The sequence below is a fragment of the Malassezia vespertilionis genome, chromosome 1 (assembly GCF_029542925.1).
Source record: "Malassezia vespertilionis chromosome 1, complete sequence".
NCBI lineage: Eukaryota > Fungi > Basidiomycota > Malasseziomycetes > Malasseziales > Malasseziaceae > Malassezia > Malassezia vespertilionis.
In genome coordinates this window covers 732,917-756,093 of record NC_079247.1, presented here as the reverse complement: position 1 = coordinate 756,093, position 23,177 = coordinate 732,917, and the positions used below count along the sequence as shown (strand labels likewise).

Here is a 23,177-nt window from a genome sequence, read left to right as displayed (position 1 = left end):
CCGATTTGTCTCGCGATGCTGCTGGAAGAAGGAAGCGCGTTGCGTATTGCACAGCCCCTCGCAGTGTTGGGCGTGCTGCTTATTTTCTCGCCGTGCTATCCACTGCATAGAATTGTAGCACATGTGCGTGGCGGCGCGATCCGACTGGAAGAGCCATTGGTCTTGCCAACGCCCGTCGTTGCGCCCAGTGCGGGGTACAACAAGCATCTTACGCGCTTGGCGGTCGTGATCGCAGCGACGTTTTTCATATCTGGCGTACTTATTGCGCTGCAGGCTGCTGTACCGCCAAATACATGGCTCCCTAGCGCGCCACAATGGGCGATGCTGCAGATGCAAGACCTGGGCGGTTTGATTGCGTGGGTACTCGTTGCGATGGAGAATCTAGCCTCGTCGCGTGCGCAGTCAAAAAGGAGCAAAGCTGGTGCGATTGCGGCTCTCATTTCTTTGGGCATCGAGGTTGCTTTGGGGTGTACATTAACCACACCACAAACGTACTGGGAGATTGCACAGCAGTGCGTGCTTGCCGTGCGCACAGCAGTGTTGTATCCTGGTGTACTTTACACCGCATGGCGCGCTACTATGGGCAATACGCTACCTATGGATGAAGCTGTAGCGCCTTTGAGCTCCCCATCCGAGTCGCCGCCGACGCCCAGTGCATCGGAGCCGTCCTTTTGGTTACTTCTTCACAGGATCAAGGTGCTCGTTCCATACCTTTGGCCGACCACCTCGCTGCGCCTGCAGCTCATTGCATTTTCGTGTTTTGCACTGCTTGTACTTGCGCGTGTGGTAAACCTATTTGTTCCCATTGCGCTTGGTCGCATAGTAGAAAGGCTGAGCACAAACAAATCGCCGTGGGGCTTTATTTTTGTATACTTGGCCCTGAGGCTCTTCCAAGGGTCCGGTGGCCTCTTGCAAGTCGCACAAAATCTTTTGTGGTATCCATTGGCATGGTACTCCGACATGAACATGAGCATGCTCATGTTCGATCGCGTGCTAAACCTGTCCATGTCATTCCACACCAAGCGCAAGACGGGCGAGCTGATCCGTACATTGGATCGCGGCTCTGCAATTAACTCATTCTTTGAGTACGTGCTGTTTTCGTTGACGCCCGTATTTGTGGATATTTTGGTAGCCGTGACGTACCTGTCTCTCTCGTTTGGTTGGGTCGTCGGTGCACTGCTTTTGAGTGTTATGGTGATGTATACCATGTGCAGCATTCGCATAACCACATGGCGGACGCAACTGCGGCGCGAAATGAACAAAAAAGACTCGGTGTGTCGCTCTATTGTGACCGATACGCTGCTAAATTACGAGACGGTCAAAACGTACAGCAATGAGGGATACGAATCTTCACAGTACCGCAAAGCGCTTAAAGAGTACCGCATGGCGCAGTTTCGGCTGATATACAGCTTAAACATGCTAAACTTGATTCAGAATTTGATCCTCGCATTCGGTACCCTTGCCTCGATCCTCACTGTTGCGTACGATGTCGTGAAAGGAAAGACGACCACGTCACAGTTTGTCGTGTTTGTCTCTTATCTGCAACAGGTATACCAGCCGCTGAACATGCTTGGTACGCTTTATCGCGTGGTGAACCAAAACCTCGTCGACACGGACCGGTTGATGGATTTGCTGTCGGAAGAAGTAGATATCAAAGACGAACCTGGCGCGTCGGAATTGCACGTTTCTAACGGCACAATCGAGTTCCAAAATGTATCGTTTGGGTACGAAAGTGACCATACTTCCACAATCAAGGATCTCTCGTTTAAGATAGACGGCCACCAGCGGGTGGCAATTGTCGGCGAGAGTGGTTCTGGAAAAACAACGCTATTTAAGCTGCTTTACCGCTTTTACGATATCGACAAGGGCCGAATTTTGATTGATGGACAGGATATTCGAAATATTACGCAGCATAGTTTGCGCAGTGCGATTGGGATTGTGCCTCAGGAGCCCTCATTGTTTAACACCGACATCCGCGCCAACATTTTGTATGGGGATGTCAACGCATCTGACGAGGCGGTCGAGGCCGCCGCAGTTGCCGCGCAGATCCAATTGCGCATCCTAGAGTTTCCTCAGGGGTATGCCACAGTTGTTGGAGAGCGCGGCGTGCGACTCAGTGGCGGCGAGAAGCAGCGCGTTGCGATTGCACGCACAATTTTGAAAAATCCGCCGATCCTGTTGCTGGACGAAGCTACTTCTGCATTGGATAGTGCGACGGAACGCCATCTTCAGGATGCCTTGAACACATTGATGCGCGGACGTTCCTCGATTACTATTGCGCACCGCTTGTCGACCATCATGAACAGCGACAAGATTTTCGTCATGGACGATGGTCATATTATCGAGTTTGGCACTCACGAAGAGCTCATTAAGCTCGACGGCAAATACGCCGAGCTATGGCTTCAACAGAGCCGCACGCAGGCCGAAAAGGAGTTGGAAATTGGAGCGGCAAAAGCATTGGCAGATGAAGTGGTTGAGAATACAAACGCCAACGCATGCACACAAGAGAATAAAAAAGGTGGGAGGCCACCAAGCACATAGGCAAGTAACTACGAGAAAAGCCAACTCATCGCCAAAGGTCAAGTAATTAGGAATGCGCTAAACTCTATGTTAATAACAAATGAAAGGGATAACGCAAGCTACAAAAGCCAAACGGACTGTTGTGCAGCCCTTTCTTTACGGAATGGAGATGGGCTGGCCGAGTTCGTCGCGGACAACGACAACTTCAACGTCCGCCCTCTCGCCATTGTCCATAAAAAGGACCGAGGTCATGTCGATAGGGTCGGTACGCACGCCACGCTTTTCCATAAACGAACGACCGAGAATAACAGGGAAGTAGCTGTCCTCTGCAAGCATCACAGTGCAAGGCACCGACTTGGAGCCGACCTGGACCGGCCACTTGCCCAGGTTCGTGATACCATTGTAGCCATAGGTGCCCGGCGTCGTGTCCGCAGGAATGAAACCATGATCGAGTGCAAAGCTGCGGCTCACATAAACGTGGCGGTAGCCATTCTTGAACATCATCGGCACATTGTTTACTGGGCCAAGACTACCACGCAAAAGACGTACGCCGCGCTGCGAGTGAAACTCTTCAAACGCAATCTTGTGCTTCAGATTGTCGGAGCGCACCGTCTGTGCCGTCTTCTTGGACTTGACACTCGCACTATCCGTGGGCACAACAGAGTGCTTGGGCGGCACGACGAGGTGGCCGGGAGGGCCCGTCTCCTTGGGTGGCGGGAAAAGAATGCTGTCACGACCGCCACCACTGACGCCGCCAGCAGTCTTGTAGTCGTGGACGCTCGGCACACCGGCAAAAGGCACACGGTGAATACTGATTGCACCGCTCTTACCACGGGCCTGAGTGCGTGTTACCAATGTCGTCTCGTCCAGGACCGGGACATTAGGCCCTACAGGTGCACTAACAGTGCTCTGTTGGATACCAGGCGCCTCGACAAAGATATCGACTTCGTCAATGTGGCCAAGGCGATCGCTAAAAATCTCAAAGTCATCCTCTGTTTGTCAGTAGAAATAACAATACATACTGTCCTCAAGCTGGTAAACATCCTTGTTGTACAGGTACTTAAGCCGAATCTGGTCTGGGTCTTCCACGGAGCCGTGCAGCTTGGTCTGCGCGCGGTTGCGCAGACTGGTGTGTCAGAACATATCGGGCAAAATAAACATACCTCTCTACGTTGTCGTCTGATGTGAGACGAAGCGCAAAACTAGGCAATGATCCAGGATGAAACTGTTCAAAAGATCTGTGTCAGTCTCTCGTTCCATCGCTCGCGCACTACGCACATTCAAGGTGGGTGCCATGGTGTTTGAACAGAACTAGTGGAATGCGCGTGTCCGTTCCGTGGTCACGGCCGAGATTTCATATCACGTGATCTTCAAGACATGGGGCGTGCGCGGTGACGCTAGCTTCTAAAATGATTGGTGTGACGGTCGCGGCGCTACTGGCATGCTGCTCATTTGTCCTCGGTGTGTTGTGCATGCACTGGTCTGCGGATCATTTAATTTCATGGCGTGACGAAACATCGCAAGTCTCGGTGCATGATGCACTGCAGTACTACGTGAATACTGTGGGGACAGATTCTGTGCGATATACGCGCGTTCTTTTTGGTGTGGGCTCTATGGGGGCAACGATACTTGCATTTAAGATGATTTCTGGGTTTGAAAACAATTGGCTTTTTGACGGAGCATGCTTGTGTATGTATCTTAGACTTGCTGACACTAGTTCTTGTTGCGGCGTCTACCGTTTTGTACCATACTAAAATTGTGCCTAGTGCGTTGTGCCTTTGCTCACACAGATATCGAGCTACTCCCCCCATCAATTCCAAAGTATACTGGGGAGAACCACACAAACATGCTGCAGCCGTTGCGCGAGCTGGCTGGTGCACACATGTTGCTGTCCGTCGCGCTCGTCGGGATCGTGCTTCTCCAGTGCGGGAAATACTACAGCGAGCGCCTTCAGGAGCGGGAGTGGAGCGAAGAGGTGGATGCGCGGCTTGTTCGTCGTCTTCGTCAACTGCACCAGGCAGAACGGAGCAAAGGAGAGCAGGTTGCCGCGCCAGGCGCGCCAGTAGAGAGTGCATAAGTGTGGTATTTGGCTAAATAGGCACATCGCTTGTATCGATGTTGCGCGAAAGATTTACAAATGTATCACATCCCTGTGGTTAGCTGGCGTGCACCATACATACATAACCCCACATGGACACAATGTCCAGGTCGCTGTGGCCAAAGTAGTTAAGATACAAGCGCGAGAGGGGAAGCCCGTAGCCCAAGCCGGCAAGCGAGCCCATACTGCTGTCCATGGCATGCGCGGTGATGTCCACAGTCTCCTCTGAGCGTGCGTTCGCCGTGGTAAAGGCATAATTAAAGATCTGGTTCATGTTATTCGGCGGAATGCCGCCTCCCTTATCACTAATGCGTATGTTTACATGACTTGGTGTGGACGCAATTGTGATTTCGATCGGAGAAATCGTATCTGGGCCCCCGCCAGCAGCGCGTTGGGCAGTCCAGGTTTCCGTCGTAGCACGATACGCATTCTTTAGCAGCTCCGTGATCACATACTCGAGATGCAGGGGTATTCCGACCATTGTTACATCCACGTCACCGTAAAATGTAACTTGCGGCGCGTGAGGGATGTCAAATGTTGCCTCGCACAACGCCTTGACGTACTCGCTGCTGGTACGGATCACGTTGACCGGGCGCATCTGCGTCTCAATGATACCTACCGAGGTACTCGTCTGTCTGTAGCGCCCACCCGTGTCTTCGCCTCGCGCCTGTGCTGCACTCGCACATAGCGCAAGATGCTGCTCGGCAATAATACGGATACCGATTCGGCTGTGCAGTGCCGCGTTCAAGAAATTAGATATTTTGTCACCGTCCATGTACTCGCCGCATTCCATGAAACCACTTGCAAGGCTCGGCACATTTTCCGAATGATCGTGCACCAGATCGTACAGGGTCTTGGTAAACTCATCGGTGTCCTGCTGGGTTTGGATATCGGGGATGCTCGCGAGTGCCGCAAAACTCGAAGCATACAGGCGAGCCACATTTTGAATCCATGGGTTGCTCCCTACGATAAAGGGAAGCGAGTAAAATTGGCGCACACGCCGAGCAAGACGTACGGGCAGCTCGCGTTGCGTATATTGTGCAGATTGTCGCAGTACGTCGTCACTGGGAGGAGCACCAGGCGTCCCGCCATAGGCGAGCAGCTGTGGAACCGTGATCTGAGTTGGTGTATTTGCCAAGGATCTTGTCAGGAGATCCATCGGCGCGCCGTACACTGCGTACTGCGGCAATCCCCGCACAAAACTCGACATGACGGTGGTAGCGACGCACGGTCCAATTCGGCCGAGGGTGGCGTCTCTCGCACCGCAGGCCACACGCTGCTGGTTACCATGGCGGAGTTGTTTGAGTCGTACGCTTCGGACTTTGCGCAAGTGCTCAAGTCTGCCGAGGGGCGGCTGGCGATAAATGCACACAAGATGTCTGCAGATGCGCTGCGCACGGTGCTGCGGCATGCAGAGGCAGAAGCCGACGAGGCCGGCGAACTGTGTTCGCAGATGGAGATCGAGGTGCAGGGATTTCCACAGAGCGTGCGTGATCGGTACGCAGGGAAACTGCAGTCACTGAAGGGCGATCTCGATATGCTGCATCGCAAATTGGTACGCTGATGATCTACTAACCACAGCGCGCGGCCAAACAGCCAGATAGCGGAAGCGGCCTTCCTTTGGATGGGTATAGGGACCAGGATGAAGGTCAAACTACAGATGCTGCGTTTTTGCAGCGCCAGCGCATGCTGGAGGGCACGTCTTTGCTTGAGCAAGGCACAGAACGGCTCGAGAACTCTACCCGACTTGCATTGGAATCGGAAGATATTGGCGCAAATATCCTCCAGGATCTTCGTGGACAGCGTGAACAGCTGGAACACAGTCGCAATACAGTACGTCTTTGCACAACTCACACCTAGCTTCACACTGCCGATGCACACATTGGCCGATCGTCGCGTACATTGCAACAAATGATACGTCGGTACGTCACGACTCTTTGCTAACACTAGCGCCAAGCAACAAAAACTGGTTACTACCGCCATCGTGGTAGTGCTTGTTCTGCTGATCCTTCTCATCCTCTATTCCAAGTTGTAGATGTCCGTAGCGTGGGCGCAATCCTTTCCTGTTTGCGCAAACCTCCACCTTTTCCACCTTTTCCGTGCACGCCCCACCATGGGAAGCAGCGACGGGACGCACTACCAAGCGCCGGAGGGCACGTACAAATGTGTCGATTGGGCAAATCCGATTCTAAATCGTAGCGCTGCACAGCACGGGAGTGCGGGCAGTGCATTTTCCACGCCGCGCGGTCCTGCTCTCAACGAAGCACCGCGCATGAGCGCTGTCTCGTTTCGCGCCTTGAACGCGCCCCAGCCCATGAGCGGGGGTCTGGATCTCTGCTTGACAGCTCAGGGCCTGGATGCAAACCCTAGAGAATATTGCAGCGCTGGCGAAGCTTTCACCCAGCGCAGCTACGCGGGTATCTACAAGGGCTGCGGCTCGCTTTCACCACGCCCAACGCGCCCCAAGACTGGCGTGAAGTCCAACAATCCGCTTATTGTGCGGGTGAATATACACAAGGATCTGCAAAAAATACTTTCGCAGCGTACGGAGGACGTCACGGTGACATTTGTGAGTGCGAGCAAGACTTTGCTGTGGTATATAAATATTGGCCAAGGCATCCAAGAACCGGTTGGGCGCGTCACATTTTCGCAAACTCCTGTGTGCCACGACGTGAACCAGTTTACGTGCTTGCAGGACCGCTTGGATGTGCTGGTTGGATTTGCGAAAGGCGACATGATCTGGATGGATCCTATTGCGATGAAGTACACACGATTGAACAAGGATGGAACTATGCTCAGCGCGGCGCTTCGCCAAATTCGCTGGGTGCCACAGAGCGAGAATTTGTTTCTTTCTGCACACGCAGACGGAAGCATCATGGTCCTCGATCGAGATCGCGATGACTCGTTGGGCATGGACCAAATTCCGATGCAACAGTCCCATTGGGATTCACGCGCCACAATGCTTGTATCTCAAGATGCGCCCAGCAAACTGGGCGGTGGCACGCTGATGTCCAGACAAAAGGAAACCCCTCGCGAACGTTTGAATCCGGTTAGCTATTGGCGTGTCTCAACAAAAGCTATTACCGATATTGCTTTCAGTCCCGACCATGTACGCGTTGCAGTCACCTCAGAAGATGGGCTATGGCGTCTGATCGACGCCGATGCACAGATATTGCTGCATTCGTTTGCATCCTACTTTGGCGGTTTCACCTGCGTGTGCTGGTCGCCCGACGGTCGTCTTGCCTTGACGGGCGGGCAGGATGATTTGCTGACCTTGTGGCTTCCAAACGAGGGCTACATTCTTGCTCGTGCGCAAGGTCATAACTCTTTTGTGACGGGCATTACGTTCGATCCATGGTACGCGCGACACAGCGAGGACCTGTACCGCTTTGTCTCTGTAGGCGAGGATCGTAACCTGTGCTTTTGGGACTTTTCCATTTCCAATTTATCGCACCCGCGCTTGCATGGAAGGTCTTGGTCGCACTCTTCGCACCGGCGGAGCATCGGAAGCTTTCGTCCTATGAATCCAGACGTGTACGTGCCTGCATCGACGCGCGCCCAGGTGTCTATGCTACAGTCAATGATGTGTGCTAAAGTTCCTGGCGGTATGCTTTCCGCACTTCGCATTTCGCCTAACATGCTTCTGCTCCTACACTGCGACGGCCAGTTGGATCTGATCGCAAGGCCTACATCTCCGCGCTATGTGCAGCTAGACGGCGAAGTGGATTTGGGGCGCACAGAGAACAATCTGAAGGGCCCACCCAAGCATCTATCGCACGCCTTTGCGCTCAGTATTCCGGGAATGCGGAAGGGCACGAGCAATAACCTTGCCTATACTGTTGTGTAACCTATACCCATAGAGCAGCAATCATAGCATTGGTATCAAAAGTTTACAGTTATGCGCGTCGCTCGCCCGGACGAGGCACTCCACGGATACGGAACCCTTTTTGGACGCGCGGGCCGCACCCACGTACGACCTTTTTCTTCTTTACATCGTATGCAAAATCGCACGGACGCTTCTGCTGGCGGAATTTTTCAAGCGACCACAGCAAATATTTGCGGTCTTGTGGGGAAATGCCTGCGCCTTTTAACTTTTCAGACGTGAGGCGGAACATGTCTTCCCAATTCTCACCCACCGCAGCTACACACGCAGAGTTTTCAGCGAGGTTGCGGCGCTGCTTCGAGATGGCTTCCAGGAATTGTTTCGGCGTGGTGATATTGGCTGTGGTTAGATTATAAGGGACGTACGAAGTGACTTGGGAACTGGTCTAAATGCACTGTTCGACGCATTGCGCACAGTATGCGTGTGCGGCGCCACACGCGCCCAGCTCCGAGCAAAAACGGCAAGCATGGCCATGAAACAAGGATGCGCCGCACCGCTTCATTCATTATCACGTGATACATTCTATGGTCTAGGCGCGGTAGGCTTGCAGTGCCAAGTAGAACGACTCGCTGATGTTTAGCAGAGATCGCGCCAGTCGTAAATCCAAGTTGTTTCGTCTCATATAATTCGTCGTGTATGCCATCCAGTAAAGTGTGAATGAGAAAACCGTGTGGGCAATGTGGAAGCGTAGTTCCAGATGCAATAAAATGGCCCGGGCCATTACGAGAAACTGTTCGCATTGGCGCGGAAGTGGCGAGCACTTGATTGCGCGTGCAGTGTACATGGCAGCACTAGCCAGTGATCCCTCTTTTATAGGTGGCCTGAACGGTGCCGTGGTTGTGATTTGTGGTGTATTTGTTGCGCGTTGCGAGGTTTGTGCTAGGAAGGCGCTTTTACTGCGAACATTTGGAAATGCGTCTGGTAACGATACATCCCTTTCCAATTGAGATCCTTGCTCATTGATGGTGACGTCGCAGAGCCGCATCAAGGCTTGCATTAATATTAGAACGCAGCGAATTATCGTGACTGCGACAAAAATACTTACGGCCACGACAAGCGGCTGAAAGCGGAATGCAGGAGCATAACCATTTCCGTCTAAGATTTGGGGAAGCATTTGTCCACTAGACGAGGGAAGCGATTGAAGCCCATTGCCAAACGCATTTGCTCCTAGATGTAACTTGGAGCTGATAAACGTTTTTTGTTCTTGCGAAAGCTGGTCCAGTCTGTGCTCTCGCAAATGCACCAGCATCTCCTCTAATGAGCGTAGATACAGATCGATGAAAAGTCCTTCGTCAGTATATGCACTCGTGTTTCGGTCATCTTCTTCGTCAATAGAATATAATCTGCTCTGCTGAACACAGCTTGCGGTCGGCGGCGAGCCACAGGGCAGCTGTCGTTTGCGGCGGGTTCTTCGCACCGACATATTCTGTGTTTCATTCGTTTCTTTCCGGACTGCAGAGCGCAATGATAACAAGGTGCGATACATGTTTGATATGGATGCCATCTGCAACAATCCGCTTTTAGTTAAAATCCATCCGCGCTCTGCCATTGAGGTCTGCGCTTGGTGTAGCTGTACCAACGACGATTCGGATTTGGACCGCTGAATTGGCATGGTCTCTTTAGGTTTCTCAATGCGTTGCAGCTCAGATTCCAGGCCAAACGCGGGTGGCACCGGTGCTGCCGGCGCAGGTGCTGTTCCTGCCACCTTCTCAAGACCCCAAGCATACCAGTTTGTAATCTGTGAGATCGTGCGCTTTGCTTCAGATTTCTCGCCATCCACCCAACATGGCGCTTCACAGGGGTAGTGGTATTCGACGGCAAAATCTTGCATGACCTTTCGTTTGATCGTTGTCATAATAGTTTCTCCTTTAAAAGGTCAACGCAAGGCGCAAAGCTTGCAGATTATAGCATAGCAGCGCTATGCATGCAATGATTATGAATATTGGGTAGCAGTATGGTTCGCTCAAACGTGCATACCACCAAAAGGATCCCCTTTACGTTGTTCCCCGCAGTTTTTACGGGCGCCCCAGAACCAGTCCGGAACGGGTCAGCTGCGCTAGTCAGCAGAGTAAAATTACAATCGGGATAAATTCGTGCTTACGCAGCCACGCGAGAACAAAAAACGGTCTAGACGCAGTTCATTTCGTTTGCAGTGGTTAATTCATAAACATGAAAATTCTGCCACCATATTCGGGTCGCTTTGAGGTGGGAGCTGTGGATCTTGAACTGCCCGTGAGGGAGCCACGGGATTTCCTTCCCGAATATCTCAACCCTATTTTGGTGAACAAGCTTGACCGTCATGGACACAAGGTGGGAAACAGAAAGGCCCGTAAAGTGTACGAAGCCTGCCAAAAGTCGGCTATGCCAGAGAATGCAAGCAAGGAGGAGGAGGCCTTTTCGCATGATCAGGCTTGGTTAAATCAGGCCAGGTATCTTAGCGAGAAAGGGTACCGTTTTGACAATGCAATCTTGCGATTCCAAACGATCTTATGCACTATGTATTATCCAAGCGATATAAAGCGCAAGGATGCGACTTTGTACCCTAATGTCGCATGGCTTGGAAGGTATGTGCGCCGCAACTGATCTGATATACAGACCTTTCAAAAAGACCATGCTACCGGTACTCGATTACATGAGCATGTATGGTTCTTGGGCAAAACTGTTTTTTCCGGTTGTTCTCCAGATGGGTCGATTTCATTTGCAAGCGCGAGTGGCACTTCCTTTGGCTGATCCTGCGAATGTATCCCCTGCATTGAGTCAAGGAACGTTTGAAGGAGATACGCGCAATCTCGACAAGCAGAAATTTCCCGTGGTAATATTCAGTCATGGACTAGGTGGTAACCGCCTCGGATACTCTCAGTTTTGTGGTGAACTTGCTTCTCATGGGTTTATTGTTGCTGCTATTGAACACCGCGATGGTTCGGGTCTTGGAAGCTTTGTGTGGACAGAGGTGGACCAATTGCTTTATTCTAAAGACTCGCCGCTGGATAAAAAGACGCAGAAGCGGCTTCGCAGGCTACGTGCATGGGGCGCAGCTGAATCTGTTTATAATATGCCTATCGGCGACGATGGGGAGGATGATGCAACTGCGCGAAATAAAGCCGACGAGCCACTGGGGAAAGATATGAAGAATTTGCAGAACATGTTTGCCAAGGTCCCGTATCTTCCATTCGAGAGCGTTGGGCTTGCATCTTTTATGGATAAACAAGGTGAGAAAGAGACTGGGCTGCGTCAAGCGCAGCTGGCGATGCGCGCTGCCGAAATTGAAGAGATGGTTTTTGTGCTGAACCGCATCAACAATGGTGATTGCGATTTTCTCGCGTCATTACGCACTCGCAGTTTAGGAACCAGTCTTTGTGGCGCGAAAAAGTATGGTGGCGCTCGCAAGCGCTTAAGCCTACCTCGCGTTACTGAGTTTTTTGCGAAATGGAAGGGCCAGATGGATTTAAAATTTCCGTCGCTCATTGGCCACAGTTTTGGTGGTGCGACGCTGTTTGAGTACCTTCGTACGGACCAGGAACACTTTCAGTACGGTATTGTGTTGGACCCGTGGATGGATTTTGTGCGCGACCCAGCAACGGATAAAAGTGTGCGTGGCTGTCTGAACAAGCCAACTTATGTCATTAATTCCGAAGGTTTCACGCTTTGGCGGGAACATTACAACAAATTGTGCCGTGTGCTTATGGACGGTGTTGTGAATGGTCATCTAGACCGCGGATGGCTTTTTACCGTCTCGGGCGCGAACCATACCGACTTTAGTGACATGCCATTCTTACTGCCAGGCATCTTTGGGTCGGCATTGCCTGCCAAGGATGCAAATCGCACGATTACAACGTTGACTATTGAGCAAATTATTTCATTGCGCCAGCAAAAGCATTTGAGGCAAATTGAAACAGGCAGCATTCTTAACGATCTTGGCACACACAAACAGAATACCAAGATGGGCGGTCTGCGCCTGAACGGTGATCCAGACGGGCAAAAGCCCTCACAGAACGTGTTTAATAAGCTGTATTCTGCAGCGCTCCGAAGCAGGGGCAGTAAAAAGAAGAATCCGTTTTTGTGGGAATTGCGTGGATGGAGAGAGGGTGGGGAGCGACGGCCGCACGGCCATCATCTATCGAAAGCATCGGGTGATGATATGAAACGCGAGGGACGTACGTCAAGGAATTCTGCAAGGGAAGATACTTTCTCGGAGGTTTCTGTGCAGGGTAGCGGGGAGGATTTAAAGCCACAGTTTATTGATCCTGTTCAACACAGTGAGGATCAGCCGGACCCCTGGGAAGGTATCGTGATTGATTCTGACGCTCGCCGTGTCTACGATGTTTGGGAGAAACAAGTTTACCACAAACTAGGGCGGCGCTACCCCTACTCTATGATAACGTTTGCGCTATGGCTTATGGGAATTCGCGGAGGTTTTGCAGTGGCCGGACATGTGCTTGTACATACAATCTAGTACATACGTTCGTTTTGGCATCCAGTAATTGTTTTGGGGTTTGATAGTTGGAAGTACACTGGAGGCTACGAGAATCTTGAACTACAGAGCCCTGAGCACTTTAATCACTCGCGCACGGTCGAATTCCCGTAACGTACACAAAACTCGATTCTATATCACATCTGTGAATTTTTTATTATGTTCGGCGTCAATGTCTGCAGGATAAACAGTGCAATCATCGGCAGTCTTCTCGCCCTGGTCGTTCGAAGCGTAAATGGCCGTCCATATCCGCGCGGTTTCTTCATACGATGCAAAGTCGTTGATGTAATGCTTGGCGACTTCCGCGTCTTGCGGGTCGTTCGGCTCTGGCGAGCACAAGAGCGAGCGCAAAGACAACAGCATGGATTTCAGCGTGTAGATTGGCGTCCATTGGTCTGCTGTAAGTAAATCCATGCAAGCGTACCCTTGAGAATATCCAAGCAAATGGCGCCACTCTGCGAAGAAATATTCGGGTGGTAGACCTTGGTGATAAATCGCATTTGCAAAGGCTGGAATGGATAGCCTTCCGGAACAACAATATCCTGTGATTAGTAGCGCCAGCTTTACGCACCACTTTAAACACGCCCTGGTCAAAAGGCGACTCGACGGGTCCCGAAAAGGTCCCGACCAAATGGAACGGCGATTCTACTAGTCAATGCTTGGCGAGAGCAACACACCATCAATCATCTCCACCGTGATTCCATCCTCGGAATCATTGGCACAAGCAGCAATTTCACGCGTAACACGCTTCATACGTGCGTTGGACATATTGGTGTGGGAGAAAAAGCTCCGTTGCTTTGATGTGGAGTCGCCACATTGCATATCGGCATCTCGCTACGGGTCTACAAATGCCTTGGCTACGTTGCGGCGTTGGATTTTGCCCGTGGCGCTGTTGTTAGTATAAAGTAGTAAACATACGTCTTTGGGATCGCATCCGTAATCCAAATCTTCTCGGGAATCTTGAACTTGATCAACTTGTCGGAAAGCGCATCTTGAATTGATTTCTGATTCACGTCGGCTCCGTGCTCCGGCACGACGACGGCACCCACCTTTTCTCCGTACATTTCGTCGGGAATTGCAAATGAAACTGCCTCCTGGATCCCGGAAATCATGAGCATGGCCGAGTCGATTTCGAGCGGGCTGATTTTTTCGCCGGAGCGGTTGATCAATTCCTTAATACGGCCGGTCAGCACTAGGTTGTCATCCTCATCCTTGCGGCCTTGGTCACCCGTGCGTAAAAATCCATCCGATTCCGGTGGACAGTTATTGTACGCTGTTCGGAAAAAGCTATCGCGGTTCGCCTTTTCGTTGTTCAAGTAACCCTTTGTGACGTTTGGACCACGCACACAGACCTCGCCGTTCTCACCGACGGGCAACTCTACGCCATGATCGTCCAGAATCTTGACCTCGACACCAGCACCAAGGCCGACGGTGCCGGGCTTGCGCTTGCCGGGCGGCAAAAAATTTGTCGTCATTTGGTGCGCTGCTTCCGTCATTGCATACGCCTCAAGGACCGGCGTACCAAACGCGTCTTCCAATGCATGGAAAGTCGACGGAGAGAGTGAGCTCGAACAAGAGCGAATAAACCGCAGCGTCGGCATGGGGTCTGGCTTTGGCGTGGAAAGCAGAATCTGGTGAATCGTCGGCACAGCCGTGTACCAATTCGCATGCGTGTCCACAAACTCATTCCAGAAGCTAGCCGCACTGAACCGTGGTGGAATTACCACCGCACCACCGGCATGAAGGGACGACAGCAGGCCACAGACAAGCCCATGCACATGAAAAAGCGGCATCACCAAAAATGTCTTGTCTTTCTGTGTGAGTGCGTACGAGTCCTGGATGTTGTGCATCGTGGCGCAAAGATTCTTTTGTGTAAGTGGTACTGCCTTGGGGCGTCCTGTGGTACCAGATGTGTGCAGCACTAGTGCAACGTCGTCAGGTACTGAGCTTTGCGGTGTGCCTTTTGGCAAATCACCGTTCGTATCACACAGCTTGATCTGCATACGCTCCACGTCCAGCACAACCTCGACTGTACGAACACCGAGCTTCTTCGCAGCTGCAGCGGCGGCAAGAGCGCCTTCAGAGGCACCCTTGCCTTGCAATGTCCCGACAGGCACCACAAGCAACTGGGACTTGGTGTCGTCCAGGTAAAACTCTACCTCAGCCTCCTTGTAGTTCGGGTTGAGCGGCGCTGCAATGAAACCTTGCTGCGCAGTGGCCAGAAACAAGGTGACAAACTCGGCATTGTTAACCAGGCTGCTGCTGACAACGGCGCCTTTCGGCAATTGGAGCGACGCCAATTGCTGCTCCAGCTGCCGGATAAGCGACTGGAGCTGTTCGTAGCTGATTTCTGCCGGACGGTTGGAAGATGCTGGCAGCTGAATAGCAAGCGATTTTGCATCGAACCCATTGCGCGGGCTAAACAAATAATCTTTTAAAGTGGCCGACATGGAGGAAAGTGGAACCGTGCGGCAACGCCCGAAACCGTTCTGACTCAGCAAGCGCTCGGACGTCGTTTCACTGTCTCCATGTGTGGTCGAACAATATTGCAGCATGTCAAGGCGATCATCCCCCGGCTTAAGCCAGAGTACCACAAAGGCCAGGCTGGGCGCGTCGGAGTGATTGGGGGATCACGCGATTACACGGGGGCGCCTTTCTACGCATCCATGTCAAGTATGCGGCTGGGGTGCGATATGACCCTCACTTTTTGTGCACCTGAGGCTGCGCTGCCGATCAAGTCCTATTCACCAGACTTGATTGTGCAACCAGTTATGGACTGCGACATGGCTCCGGAAGATGTGCGGTCAATGTTTCGCTCCTTGTTTGCTCGTTTGCACAGCCTCGTAATCGGGCCGGGCCTCGGGCGCGATCCTGGGATGCAGAACCTGGCGCGAATTGCTATTGAAGTTGCGCGCGAAGAGAACATTTATGTTGTTATCGATGCCGATGGTTTGTGGTTACTGCAAAATGCACCTGAGGTGATCCAGGGCTACCGACGCGCAGTGCTGACGCCTAATGTGGTCGAGTTCGCGCGCTTGTGCAAGTCTTTGGTACGTTACATGCACTACTTACCACAGAACATTGATCAAACGGATCAGGACACCGCGGCACAGAAGCTCAGTCAAGCGCTCGGCGGTGCGACAATCTTGGAAAAGGGACCGGTCGACCGTATTGCCACAGCCGACGAACTCCTCGTTTCAGACATTCAAGGCGGGCTCAAGCGCTGTGGTGGGCAGGGCGATTTATTGAGCGGATCCCTTGGGACGTTTCTTGCGTGGGCGAAGCGATACGAAGAAACGCGCGATGAACTGCCCGAGGGCGAGCGTATTTCGTCCGAGCGTCTCCCAGCGCTTGCAGCGTTTGGCGCATCGAGTATTGCACGCACTGCTTCGCACCTTGGCTTTACACGCCTTGGCCGCAGCATGCTTGCTGATGATCTACTCGGCGATATCGGGTCCGCATATGAAAGGTATGTGTCATTTCCTATTGACTGTAGTCTTTTTGGGGATAGGGACGCCCAGTTGTAGAGGACTACGCAAGGGCATCTAACTCACGCAATAGCGCTTTGTCGTTCTTTTCATTCGTAGCCTGCTGCTCCTTCAGTTCCACCTGCTTCGCTTTCCAGCGGCGCATGCGCCATTTCAGGCCGCGATCGTTGGAAAGATCGTCTTTCATAAGCAGCTCCAACGGCATCGCATCCACTTCGCGCTTGCTTGGTCGCTTGACGAGCTGACCGCGATCATCGCGCTGGCCACGCGCTGGTGTGTCGTCGAGGGCACTCCAATCGCCGCCACTTGCTGGGCCGACAAGCGGGGCAATGGTAAGGTAATCGCTCGCGGCAAATGCTTGGCCGCCCTGCTCTACATGCGCTTGGATTTCCTCGTTTGTGGCGAAATCCATGAGGCGGTTCTTTTCCGTATCGTGAAGCTCAGAGGCGCGCGGAGGTTGCGCAATCGGCGGAGGGCGTACAGACTTGCGTGTAGCAAAACCGCCATAGCTCTTTGCACCCAGAGGCGTCGCGAGTGTATCGTTATCCCCCGATGCTTTTTGTGCATTTTGCGACGCCCATTGTACGCGCTGCTCTTCTGCAGCCTCCACGTTGGCGACTGTAGTCCACGGCTTATTAGCCGGCAAAAGCACAGGGTCTTCAGGGACCCATGGAATCCACGTCTCTGTCTCAACGAGCTGAGCGTCCGCCATGGTCTCGTTAAATGGCCGTCGTTTCTCGGGATGTTTCGGCCAGGGTACCTCGATCCGCTGCACGATTTCGCCCGCGCGCAGCGCTTCCTTGTCGGTCGTCTTTACGACCGCAAACCGTTTCCAACAAAACATGTTCTTGCGCTTGTCCCAGAACGGCTTGGAACGCTCAATCCGCGACGCATATGTCCTAAGGTCAGTGTGTGCAAAAAAAATACATACTCCGTGTTGGGCACTTTGAGCATCACCTTGGAATAGTGCACAGGTCGCGGCACAAACGTTATATTCCCCGAAAACCCCTTATCCTCGCCTTTTTCGGGATCAACGAGACGAGGGACTACGTGCTTGACATTTTTAGGCGCCAAGTTTGTCTCTTCCTGTGGTCAATGGAGTTGTCAGTACGCACGTTTGGATCACGTAGCCACAGGCGATTGGTCATCCGGTCAATAGATGACACGATTCCTTCACCACGTATGGACCGCCCTTCCTCGTCATGGCCCACAGCACCGCTGCGCAGTTTTACCACATCCCCTGGCACAATGTTCCAAAATTGGATGCGGTCATTCGGCTGTACAAATGCCGGCTCTGACTGAGCACGAGTTGGTCGCAGTTTGCGCATAAACTTTCCATTTGTGCCCATCCACATATGGTCGAGCGACCGCAGAACACGGCGCGCACTTCCGCCGTTGGATGCCATGGTAAAGATGCACAAACGACGAGCAGCGCGAAGAGGCAATGTCACGTGCTCTTCGGCCGTTCTTGCCCAACGCACGCCTTGTCGTTTACTGTAGGCATGAGCGCAGTGCGATCCACGTCGTCTCTTCGGCAACGCAAAGGCGTGCCAAATGCCCAGGATCTTTCGAACAATTTGTTCAGTGATGAAGATTCCGTGTACTGGATAACTCCTCCCGCGCGCGCCTCCAGCTGCTCCATCCTTTCACCGTTCTCGGACGGAATTTGGCGCTTTTTTCGCATCCTTAGCGCTGTCCTGGGCACCAATATCATGGAGCCATGGGAGTTCGTGTTTTTGGGTAAGTTGATGGCGGGTTGCTGATTACAGTAACGGTGTATACTCTTATTTTTATCTGTCTCATTGTCGCCGCGCGCAGTTTCCCTGCCTATGCGAAACTTGCACACCGCCGCTTGCACTACTACATCACCGGCAATTAAGCGCGCTATATAACAGATACCCTTTCAAAATATAAATTCACTCAACTCGCAAGTGTTATAGCGCAAGGGACTCGGGTCCAAAACTATAGGGAAGGAGCTGCTGCATGGTTGTGACGCTCAGATTAGGCTCTTCCAGCTGCGCCAATGTCGTGGGGTTGGCCATCAGTTTGGCTGCAGGCTGGTATGTATTTGCTGCGAGGAGAAAGATGACGTCTGGGTCGCAGAATTCGCGGAGCACTTGGCGGCAAATGCCACACGGCGGGCATTTTTGGCTTGCATCGCTCGTGATTGCGATGGCTATAATTTTGCGTTTACGAAGCTGTGCATTGGTCACGTATTTTGCCACGGCAGAGCGCTCAGCACAAATAGCACATCCTGTGGTCAGGCGCAAATGGGATACGTGCCGTACGAAGCATTCTCTACATTCGCCCCAATCACATACGATCCATGATCCAGTAACAGTGCTGCGCCTACACGAAATTTGCTGCGATAAGCATTTGCAGGTCGTACCTATATGGGCAGTAGGATACATCCTTCGCGCTACATGCGTGTTCTACCAGCGCATGTTTGTGCGCTTGTACGACAGCCAATCTGGACATGTGGAGAAAAGCAGAGCGCTCCCCACATGGAGCACAGCGCGAGATGCACATTCGTTGTGTAGCCATACTTTTGGCATGCCCCATTCGCCTGATTAAGTTTAAAGATGAGTCTCGATTTAGGCAGAATACAAAAGGATACAGCAAAAAATAAGCTAGTACAAGTTAGCGGTCATTGTACAAGATATCGATCAACACCGCGTCGCTCATCATGCGCGCCTCGCAATCTGGCTCGACCAGAATTGTCTGTGTCTCATCAATGAGGACCGCAGGCCCACACACTTGCTCAAAGATATCAATATCGCGCAGGCAAACAATCGGTGTAGGAACGCGACCGAGCCCATCGAAATACACTAGCCGTTGCGGCGCACTTTCCAGCACTCTAGCGTTGGTAAAAGGCGCCTCGCTGCGTTGCTTGCACTCGGCAAGATGCGCCGCATATTCGTGCAGTGCAGTCGGTCGCAGTGATCCGAATGTGCGACCAATGGCCTTTACACGCACATCATCTACAATGATTGGCCGTCCGTGTAAAACAAATCCAAACTCGCGGCGGTAGGTATCCGTAAACACCTGCTCCATATCCCACGAATCAGCTGGCTTGTGCATCATCAACGCTGTGTCGGTGCCGTCGTATCGAAGATGCAAAAGTACATCCGTGTGAATCCTGTCCAGTGGAAATCCTTGACGCGTGTTCAATTCCGCCACGACCTTGTCGGTGAGCTCCGCAACACGCATACGGATCCGCCCCAGCGCAGAGGTACTAGACAAATCGCTATGAGCAGCACTTTCATTGTATTCCCACGTCTCATTACAAGGCTGCTGTGCCTCATAGACACGGTCCGCGAGCGCCATACCGTAGGCGGACAAAATGGACGAATAAGCATGCACAAGCACAGTCTTTATGCCAAGCGCTCGCGCAATTGCGCAAGCATGCTGGCCACCTGCACCACCAAAGCTGGCAAGCACATGTTTTGACGTGGAGTAGCCGCGTGCCTGTGTAAGTGCGCGGATTGGCCGCGTCATGACTTCGTTCGCGACACGGATAAATCCATTTGCAATCTCGTCGACACTCATTTTGCGTCCAGTCTCGTGGTGAATCTGCTGTGCAAGCGCTTCAAATCCGCGAATGGATGCCTCCACGTCCAGGCCCTCGTTCTCAGCAGGCCCAAATATCTTGGGAAACATATCCACGGCAAGGTGCCCCACGACGAGGTTCGCGTCGGTGATGGTCAATGGTCCTTTTTTTCTGTAACAAGCAGGGCCAGGATGGGCCGAGGCTGACTCGGGACCCACGACAAAAAGACCGTTTTTAAAAAAGAGGCGCGACGAGCCGCCAGAGGCAACTGTGTTAACGTCGAGTTGTGGACTTTGAATCGTAACGCCGTCAATGGTCGTCTCCAAGACCTGTTCAAAGCGCCCAGCGTATCGTGAAATGTCCGTGCTAGTCCCGCCCATATCAAAGCCGATACACGGTCTGTTATCCTGCACATCAAACGTGGTGAGCGCCATGCCAACGACTCCACCTGCTGGGCCGCTAATAATTGATTTAAGGCCACTAAAGTGCTCCACGGATGTGAGTCCACCGTCGGACATCATAAACTCGACGCGCGTTCCCGCTGAGCCGTTGCGCAAAGAAGGGTCAAATCCTGCAAAGAAGCCAGCAATATATGCCTGAAGTACGGGCGTAAGGTACGCATCTGCCGTAGCGGAGGTAGCGCGAGGGACCATTTTGACCATGGGCATCAACTCGGTGCTGCAACTGACACTGGGGAATCCAAGTTCGCGCGCAATGTTTTTCACCAGTAGCTCATGGTCGGAATATGTGTAGCTGAACATGAATACAATTGCCAGACTGCGATAGCCCTCGTCATACAGCGCCTGCAAATCGGCACGCACCTTGGCCTCGTCGGGTCGTTTAAGAATGGCGAGCGCTTCGCCCGAGACACCTTGCACAATCTCTGGCGCAATATATGGGCCGCCTGGCTCGCCCGCAGAAGGCGGCCTATCTTTTCCACTGTACGCTTTTGCAATGGATGCATCCCGTGCCGCAGAGGAAAACTGCACCGCGCTTTCGCGCGCATTTGGAGCAGAGGCGTAGCCAACGACTGTGACACGCTCGTCGACTTCTACGACCTTGTCGTACAACACATCCGGCTTGCGGATGGCCAGGTCAAATATCTTTGGGCGGGATTGATTTCCGATGCGGATAATGTCGCGATAACCCTGGGTGGTAATAAGGGCATGCCGCTCTCCATCTCGCTCCAACAATGCATTTGTTGCGACAGTCGTGGATAGACGAATATACTCTAGGGTCAGCGGCGTAAAAACGCACCAATATCAAGTGTGTTCATTTTCTCTGTCCGAGGTATGCTCTTCTCAGTAGCTATTTCCATAATGCGCCGAATACCTTCGGTGGGTGCATCTTGGTAGTTGGAGGGGTCGCGCGACAAGAGTTTCACCACGACATCACGCGGCTGCTCGTCCGCACAGTTGCTTGGAATCCTGGCATAGCAGTCCGTAAATGTACCACCGCGGTCTGTACAGTCAGTTGCATATCGTGCCAACACACCAATCGCGATTTGAATCCCCGGCATGGTGCACAGAAGCACAGGCAGGTTACTAGGTTTCTCCACACCCGATCGACGCGCCCGATCTTTGATGCAGCGCTACTCGCCTTGTCCCTACGCCGCCATGGGATTGCAGGGCATTGACTTAAGCGCGCAAAACCCCGATATGAGTATGGATCCGTCCGTGGACAAAGTTGCGACTAAGTTTATAGACCCATGCAAGCAGGCAGCGATGCAGTCCATGAAGTGTCTCGAACGGAATGGTCACGACAAGACCATGTGCCATAACGAATTTCTGATTTAGTGCGTTGGGGGGGCATCACTGACCCATAGCCGACGGTGCAAGCAAGAGTTCATGCGGCAGCGCCGTGAGCGGCTGAACAATGCGTGAATGCCTAACAGATGTGCATTGCATCGCAGCGACGTGGTCTCGGTTCCCACATTACAACACTACACTACGCGTCCATGGAGCTGCTTGTGCCTGCATTTCGATAGCGCCGCAAGCATCCGTCCTCATCACCGACTATGATATCCGCACCTTGTGGGAGCATTTGCATAGACAGCGCGTCCTGCTCCTCACTCACGCCCTGTTGCGGCTTCCAACCTAGGCACCATATCGGGCTAGGCTGTGTCATTGTAGCTACGCTTTCAATCGGCATTGTAGCAAGACTGTAGAGCTGCAGTACACCATCAGAAGAAGTCGTCGCAACGATGCCGCCATCGGCGCTCGCCTTCGCATCCAGGATCCAGCCGTGGTTCGCCTGCAAAAGGGTGACGAAGCTTGTTGTATGCATATTACGCAGCATCGATACATCGTGCATCGATGTCGTCCCATCGTCAGACCCAACAAACAAATGGTCCGCAAACATCGAGCCTGGGGCGCTGAAATGGAGTGCACGCACGGGTAGTGCATGGTCTATTATGAGCGTCTGTGTGCCGCGTACCAAAAATCACTGCAATTTGCTCACGCGAAGCGGTATCAAAGAGGAAAACCTAGGATAAGCAGTGCGCAATACACACATCGCCCGTGTTTGTTCCCATAGCCAGCACGGATCCGTCGTGGTTCTGCGTTAGTGATCTGGTAAGACGTACATATGCGAGCGAAAGAGCGTGAGATCCAGTTGCTTTATCTTCCATGCTAAACCTGCCCAAAGCATTGCCAAATGCATTCGGTGCTGCACTAAATATAGCCGGCGACAAGTCCGCACCTGCTGCTGCAAATTCGTGCCCCTTTGGATGAATAGCTGAGACCCATACATTAACATTGTACGGAGAGCCATCGATCAGTACATTCTGTAGCGAGGCTGCTTTCGCATCCATGTGAAGCCCTGTAGCGGAGCACGACCAACGCGCCACGCTTCCATCCATGCTGCTGCTCAGTATCGCGCCGTCCTCTGCGACAGTAAGCGACACAACTCCAAGCGTGTGGGGTGTGTCTTCCCCCCTGTACTGCGCTGTGAAATTACCAGTCGTAGCATTCCTGGAGTCAGTGTACAAGCATGCACATACAAAAAATCGATGCCGCCTGTCGAGCGCCCTGCGATCGCGCCATGTTCCGTCCAAACTACTTGCCAAACGGCTTCATTTTCCACTATCATAAGCCAGAATGGTGAACTTACCGGAAGGCGAGGAAAACTCTTCCACATACTGGAGCGACTGACGTCAGTATTCTTGC

At 52.5% G+C, this 23,177-nt stretch overlaps 15 protein-coding genes across 15 annotated transcripts; 7 read left to right on the top strand and 8 right to left on the bottom strand.

Annotated features, from left to right (window-relative positions):
* Positions 1 to 15: 15 nt before the first annotated feature.
* Positions 16 to 2,541, top strand: hmt1 (ATP-binding cassette-type vacuolar membrane transporter Hmt1; the record flags this gene model as incomplete). The annotated part of the gene is made up of 1 exon (XM_056205286.1): positions 16 to 2,541. The coding sequence occupies one exon, from the start codon at positions 16 to 18 to the stop codon at positions 2,539 to 2,541; it is 2,526 nt and encodes an 841-aa protein (XP_056061261.1).
* A 135-nt stretch (positions 2,542 to 2,676) lies between these two features.
* MVES1_000425 (uncharacterized protein) lies at positions 2,677 to 3,816 on the bottom strand (the record flags this gene model as incomplete). The annotated part of the gene is made up of 4 exons (XM_056205285.1): positions 2,677 to 3,512; positions 3,543 to 3,646; positions 3,684 to 3,699; positions 3,792 to 3,816. 4 exons carry the CDS (start codon positions 3,814 to 3,816, stop codon positions 2,677 to 2,679), a joined length of 981 nt encoding a protein of 326 aa, XP_056061260.1.
* Positions 3,817 to 3,992: 176 nt separating this feature from the next.
* Positions 3,993 to 4,597, top strand: MVES1_000424 (uncharacterized protein; the record flags this gene model as incomplete). The annotated part of the gene is made up of 3 exons (XM_056205284.1): positions 3,993 to 4,209; positions 4,238 to 4,285; positions 4,311 to 4,597. The coding sequence occupies 3 exons, from the start codon at positions 3,993 to 3,995 to the stop codon at positions 4,595 to 4,597; spliced, it is 552 nt and encodes a 183-aa protein (XP_056061259.1).
* A 65-nt stretch (positions 4,598 to 4,662) lies between these two features.
* Positions 4,663 to 5,828, bottom strand: MVES1_000423 (uncharacterized protein; the record flags this gene model as incomplete). Its single annotated transcript, XM_056205283.1, has 2 exons — positions 4,663 to 4,670; positions 4,697 to 5,828. 2 exons carry the CDS (start codon positions 5,826 to 5,828, stop codon positions 4,663 to 4,665), a joined length of 1,140 nt encoding a protein of 379 aa, XP_056061258.1.
* A 78-nt stretch (positions 5,829 to 5,906) lies between these two features.
* vti1 (t-SNARE VTI1) lies at positions 5,907 to 6,653 on the top strand (the record flags this gene model as incomplete). The annotated part of the gene is made up of 4 exons (XM_056205282.1): positions 5,907 to 6,173; positions 6,200 to 6,451; positions 6,479 to 6,540; positions 6,569 to 6,653. 4 exons carry the CDS (start codon positions 5,907 to 5,909, stop codon positions 6,651 to 6,653), a joined length of 666 nt encoding a protein of 221 aa, XP_056061257.1.
* Positions 6,654 to 6,731: 78 nt separating this feature from the next.
* MVES1_000421 (uncharacterized protein) lies at positions 6,732 to 8,465 on the top strand (the record flags this gene model as incomplete). The annotated part of the gene is made up of 1 exon (XM_056205281.1): positions 6,732 to 8,465. One exon carries the CDS (start codon positions 6,732 to 6,734, stop codon positions 8,463 to 8,465), a length of 1,734 nt encoding a protein of 577 aa, XP_056061256.1.
* A 49-nt stretch (positions 8,466 to 8,514) lies between these two features.
* Positions 8,515 to 8,975, bottom strand: MVES1_000420 (uncharacterized protein; the record flags this gene model as incomplete). The annotated part of the gene is made up of 2 exons (XM_056205280.1): positions 8,515 to 8,840; positions 8,867 to 8,975. The coding sequence occupies 2 exons, from the start codon at positions 8,973 to 8,975 to the stop codon at positions 8,515 to 8,517; spliced, it is 435 nt and encodes a 144-aa protein (XP_056061255.1).
* A 2,209-nt stretch (positions 8,976 to 11,184) lies between these two features.
* On the top strand, positions 11,185 to 12,954 carry MVES1_000419 (1-alkyl-2-acetylglycerophosphocholine esterase; the record flags this gene model as incomplete). Its single annotated transcript, XM_056205279.1, has 1 exon — positions 11,185 to 12,954. One exon carries the CDS (start codon positions 11,185 to 11,187, stop codon positions 12,952 to 12,954), a length of 1,770 nt encoding a protein of 589 aa, XP_056061254.1.
* A 150-nt stretch (positions 12,955 to 13,104) lies between these two features.
* ubc1 (E2 ubiquitin-conjugating enzyme) lies at positions 13,105 to 13,740 on the bottom strand (the record flags this gene model as incomplete). The annotated part of the gene is made up of 4 exons (XM_056205278.1): positions 13,105 to 13,367; positions 13,397 to 13,514; positions 13,544 to 13,620; positions 13,650 to 13,740. The coding sequence occupies 4 exons, from the start codon at positions 13,738 to 13,740 to the stop codon at positions 13,105 to 13,107; spliced, it is 549 nt and encodes a 182-aa protein (XP_056061253.1).
* Positions 13,741 to 13,806: 66 nt separating this feature from the next.
* Positions 13,807 to 15,422, bottom strand: MVES1_000417 (oxalate--CoA ligase; the record flags this gene model as incomplete). The annotated part of the gene is made up of 2 exons (XM_056205277.1): positions 13,807 to 13,861; positions 13,891 to 15,422. 2 exons carry the CDS (start codon positions 15,420 to 15,422, stop codon positions 13,807 to 13,809), a joined length of 1,587 nt encoding a protein of 528 aa, XP_056061252.1.
* Positions 15,423 to 15,500: 78 nt separating this feature from the next.
* On the top strand, positions 15,501 to 16,499 carry MVES1_000416 (ATP-dependent NAD(P)H-hydrate dehydratase; the record flags this gene model as incomplete). The annotated part of the gene is made up of 1 exon (XM_056205276.1): positions 15,501 to 16,499. The coding sequence occupies one exon, from the start codon at positions 15,501 to 15,503 to the stop codon at positions 16,497 to 16,499; it is 999 nt and encodes a 332-aa protein (XP_056061251.1).
* Positions 16,500 to 16,503: 4 nt separating this feature from the next.
* MVES1_000415 (uncharacterized protein) lies at positions 16,504 to 17,866 on the bottom strand (the record flags this gene model as incomplete). Its single annotated transcript, XM_056205275.1, has 3 exons — positions 16,504 to 17,359; positions 17,392 to 17,546; positions 17,576 to 17,866. The coding sequence occupies 3 exons, from the start codon at positions 17,864 to 17,866 to the stop codon at positions 16,504 to 16,506; spliced, it is 1,302 nt and encodes a 433-aa protein (XP_056061250.1).
* Positions 17,867 to 17,962: 96 nt separating this feature from the next.
* MVES1_000414 (uncharacterized protein) lies at positions 17,963 to 18,339 on the top strand (the record flags this gene model as incomplete). Its single annotated transcript, XM_056205274.1, has 2 exons — positions 17,963 to 18,200; positions 18,230 to 18,339. 2 exons carry the CDS (start codon positions 17,963 to 17,965, stop codon positions 18,337 to 18,339), a joined length of 348 nt encoding a protein of 115 aa, XP_056061249.1.
* A 761-nt stretch (positions 18,340 to 19,100) lies between these two features.
* Positions 19,101 to 21,833, bottom strand: MVES1_000413 (5-oxoprolinase (ATP-hydrolyzing); the record flags this gene model as incomplete). Its single annotated transcript, XM_056205273.1, has 3 exons — positions 19,101 to 21,241; positions 21,268 to 21,471; positions 21,830 to 21,833. 3 exons carry the CDS (start codon positions 21,831 to 21,833, stop codon positions 19,101 to 19,103), a joined length of 2,349 nt encoding a protein of 782 aa, XP_056061248.1.
* Positions 21,834 to 21,957: 124 nt separating this feature from the next.
* rec14 (Ski complex subunit Rec14) lies at positions 21,958 to 22,822 on the bottom strand (the record flags this gene model as incomplete). Its single annotated transcript, XM_056205272.1, has 4 exons — positions 21,958 to 22,418; positions 22,447 to 22,495; positions 22,523 to 22,567; positions 22,595 to 22,822. 4 exons carry the CDS (start codon positions 22,820 to 22,822, stop codon positions 21,958 to 21,960), a joined length of 783 nt encoding a protein of 260 aa, XP_056061247.1.
* Positions 22,823 to 23,177: the final 355 nt, after the last annotated feature.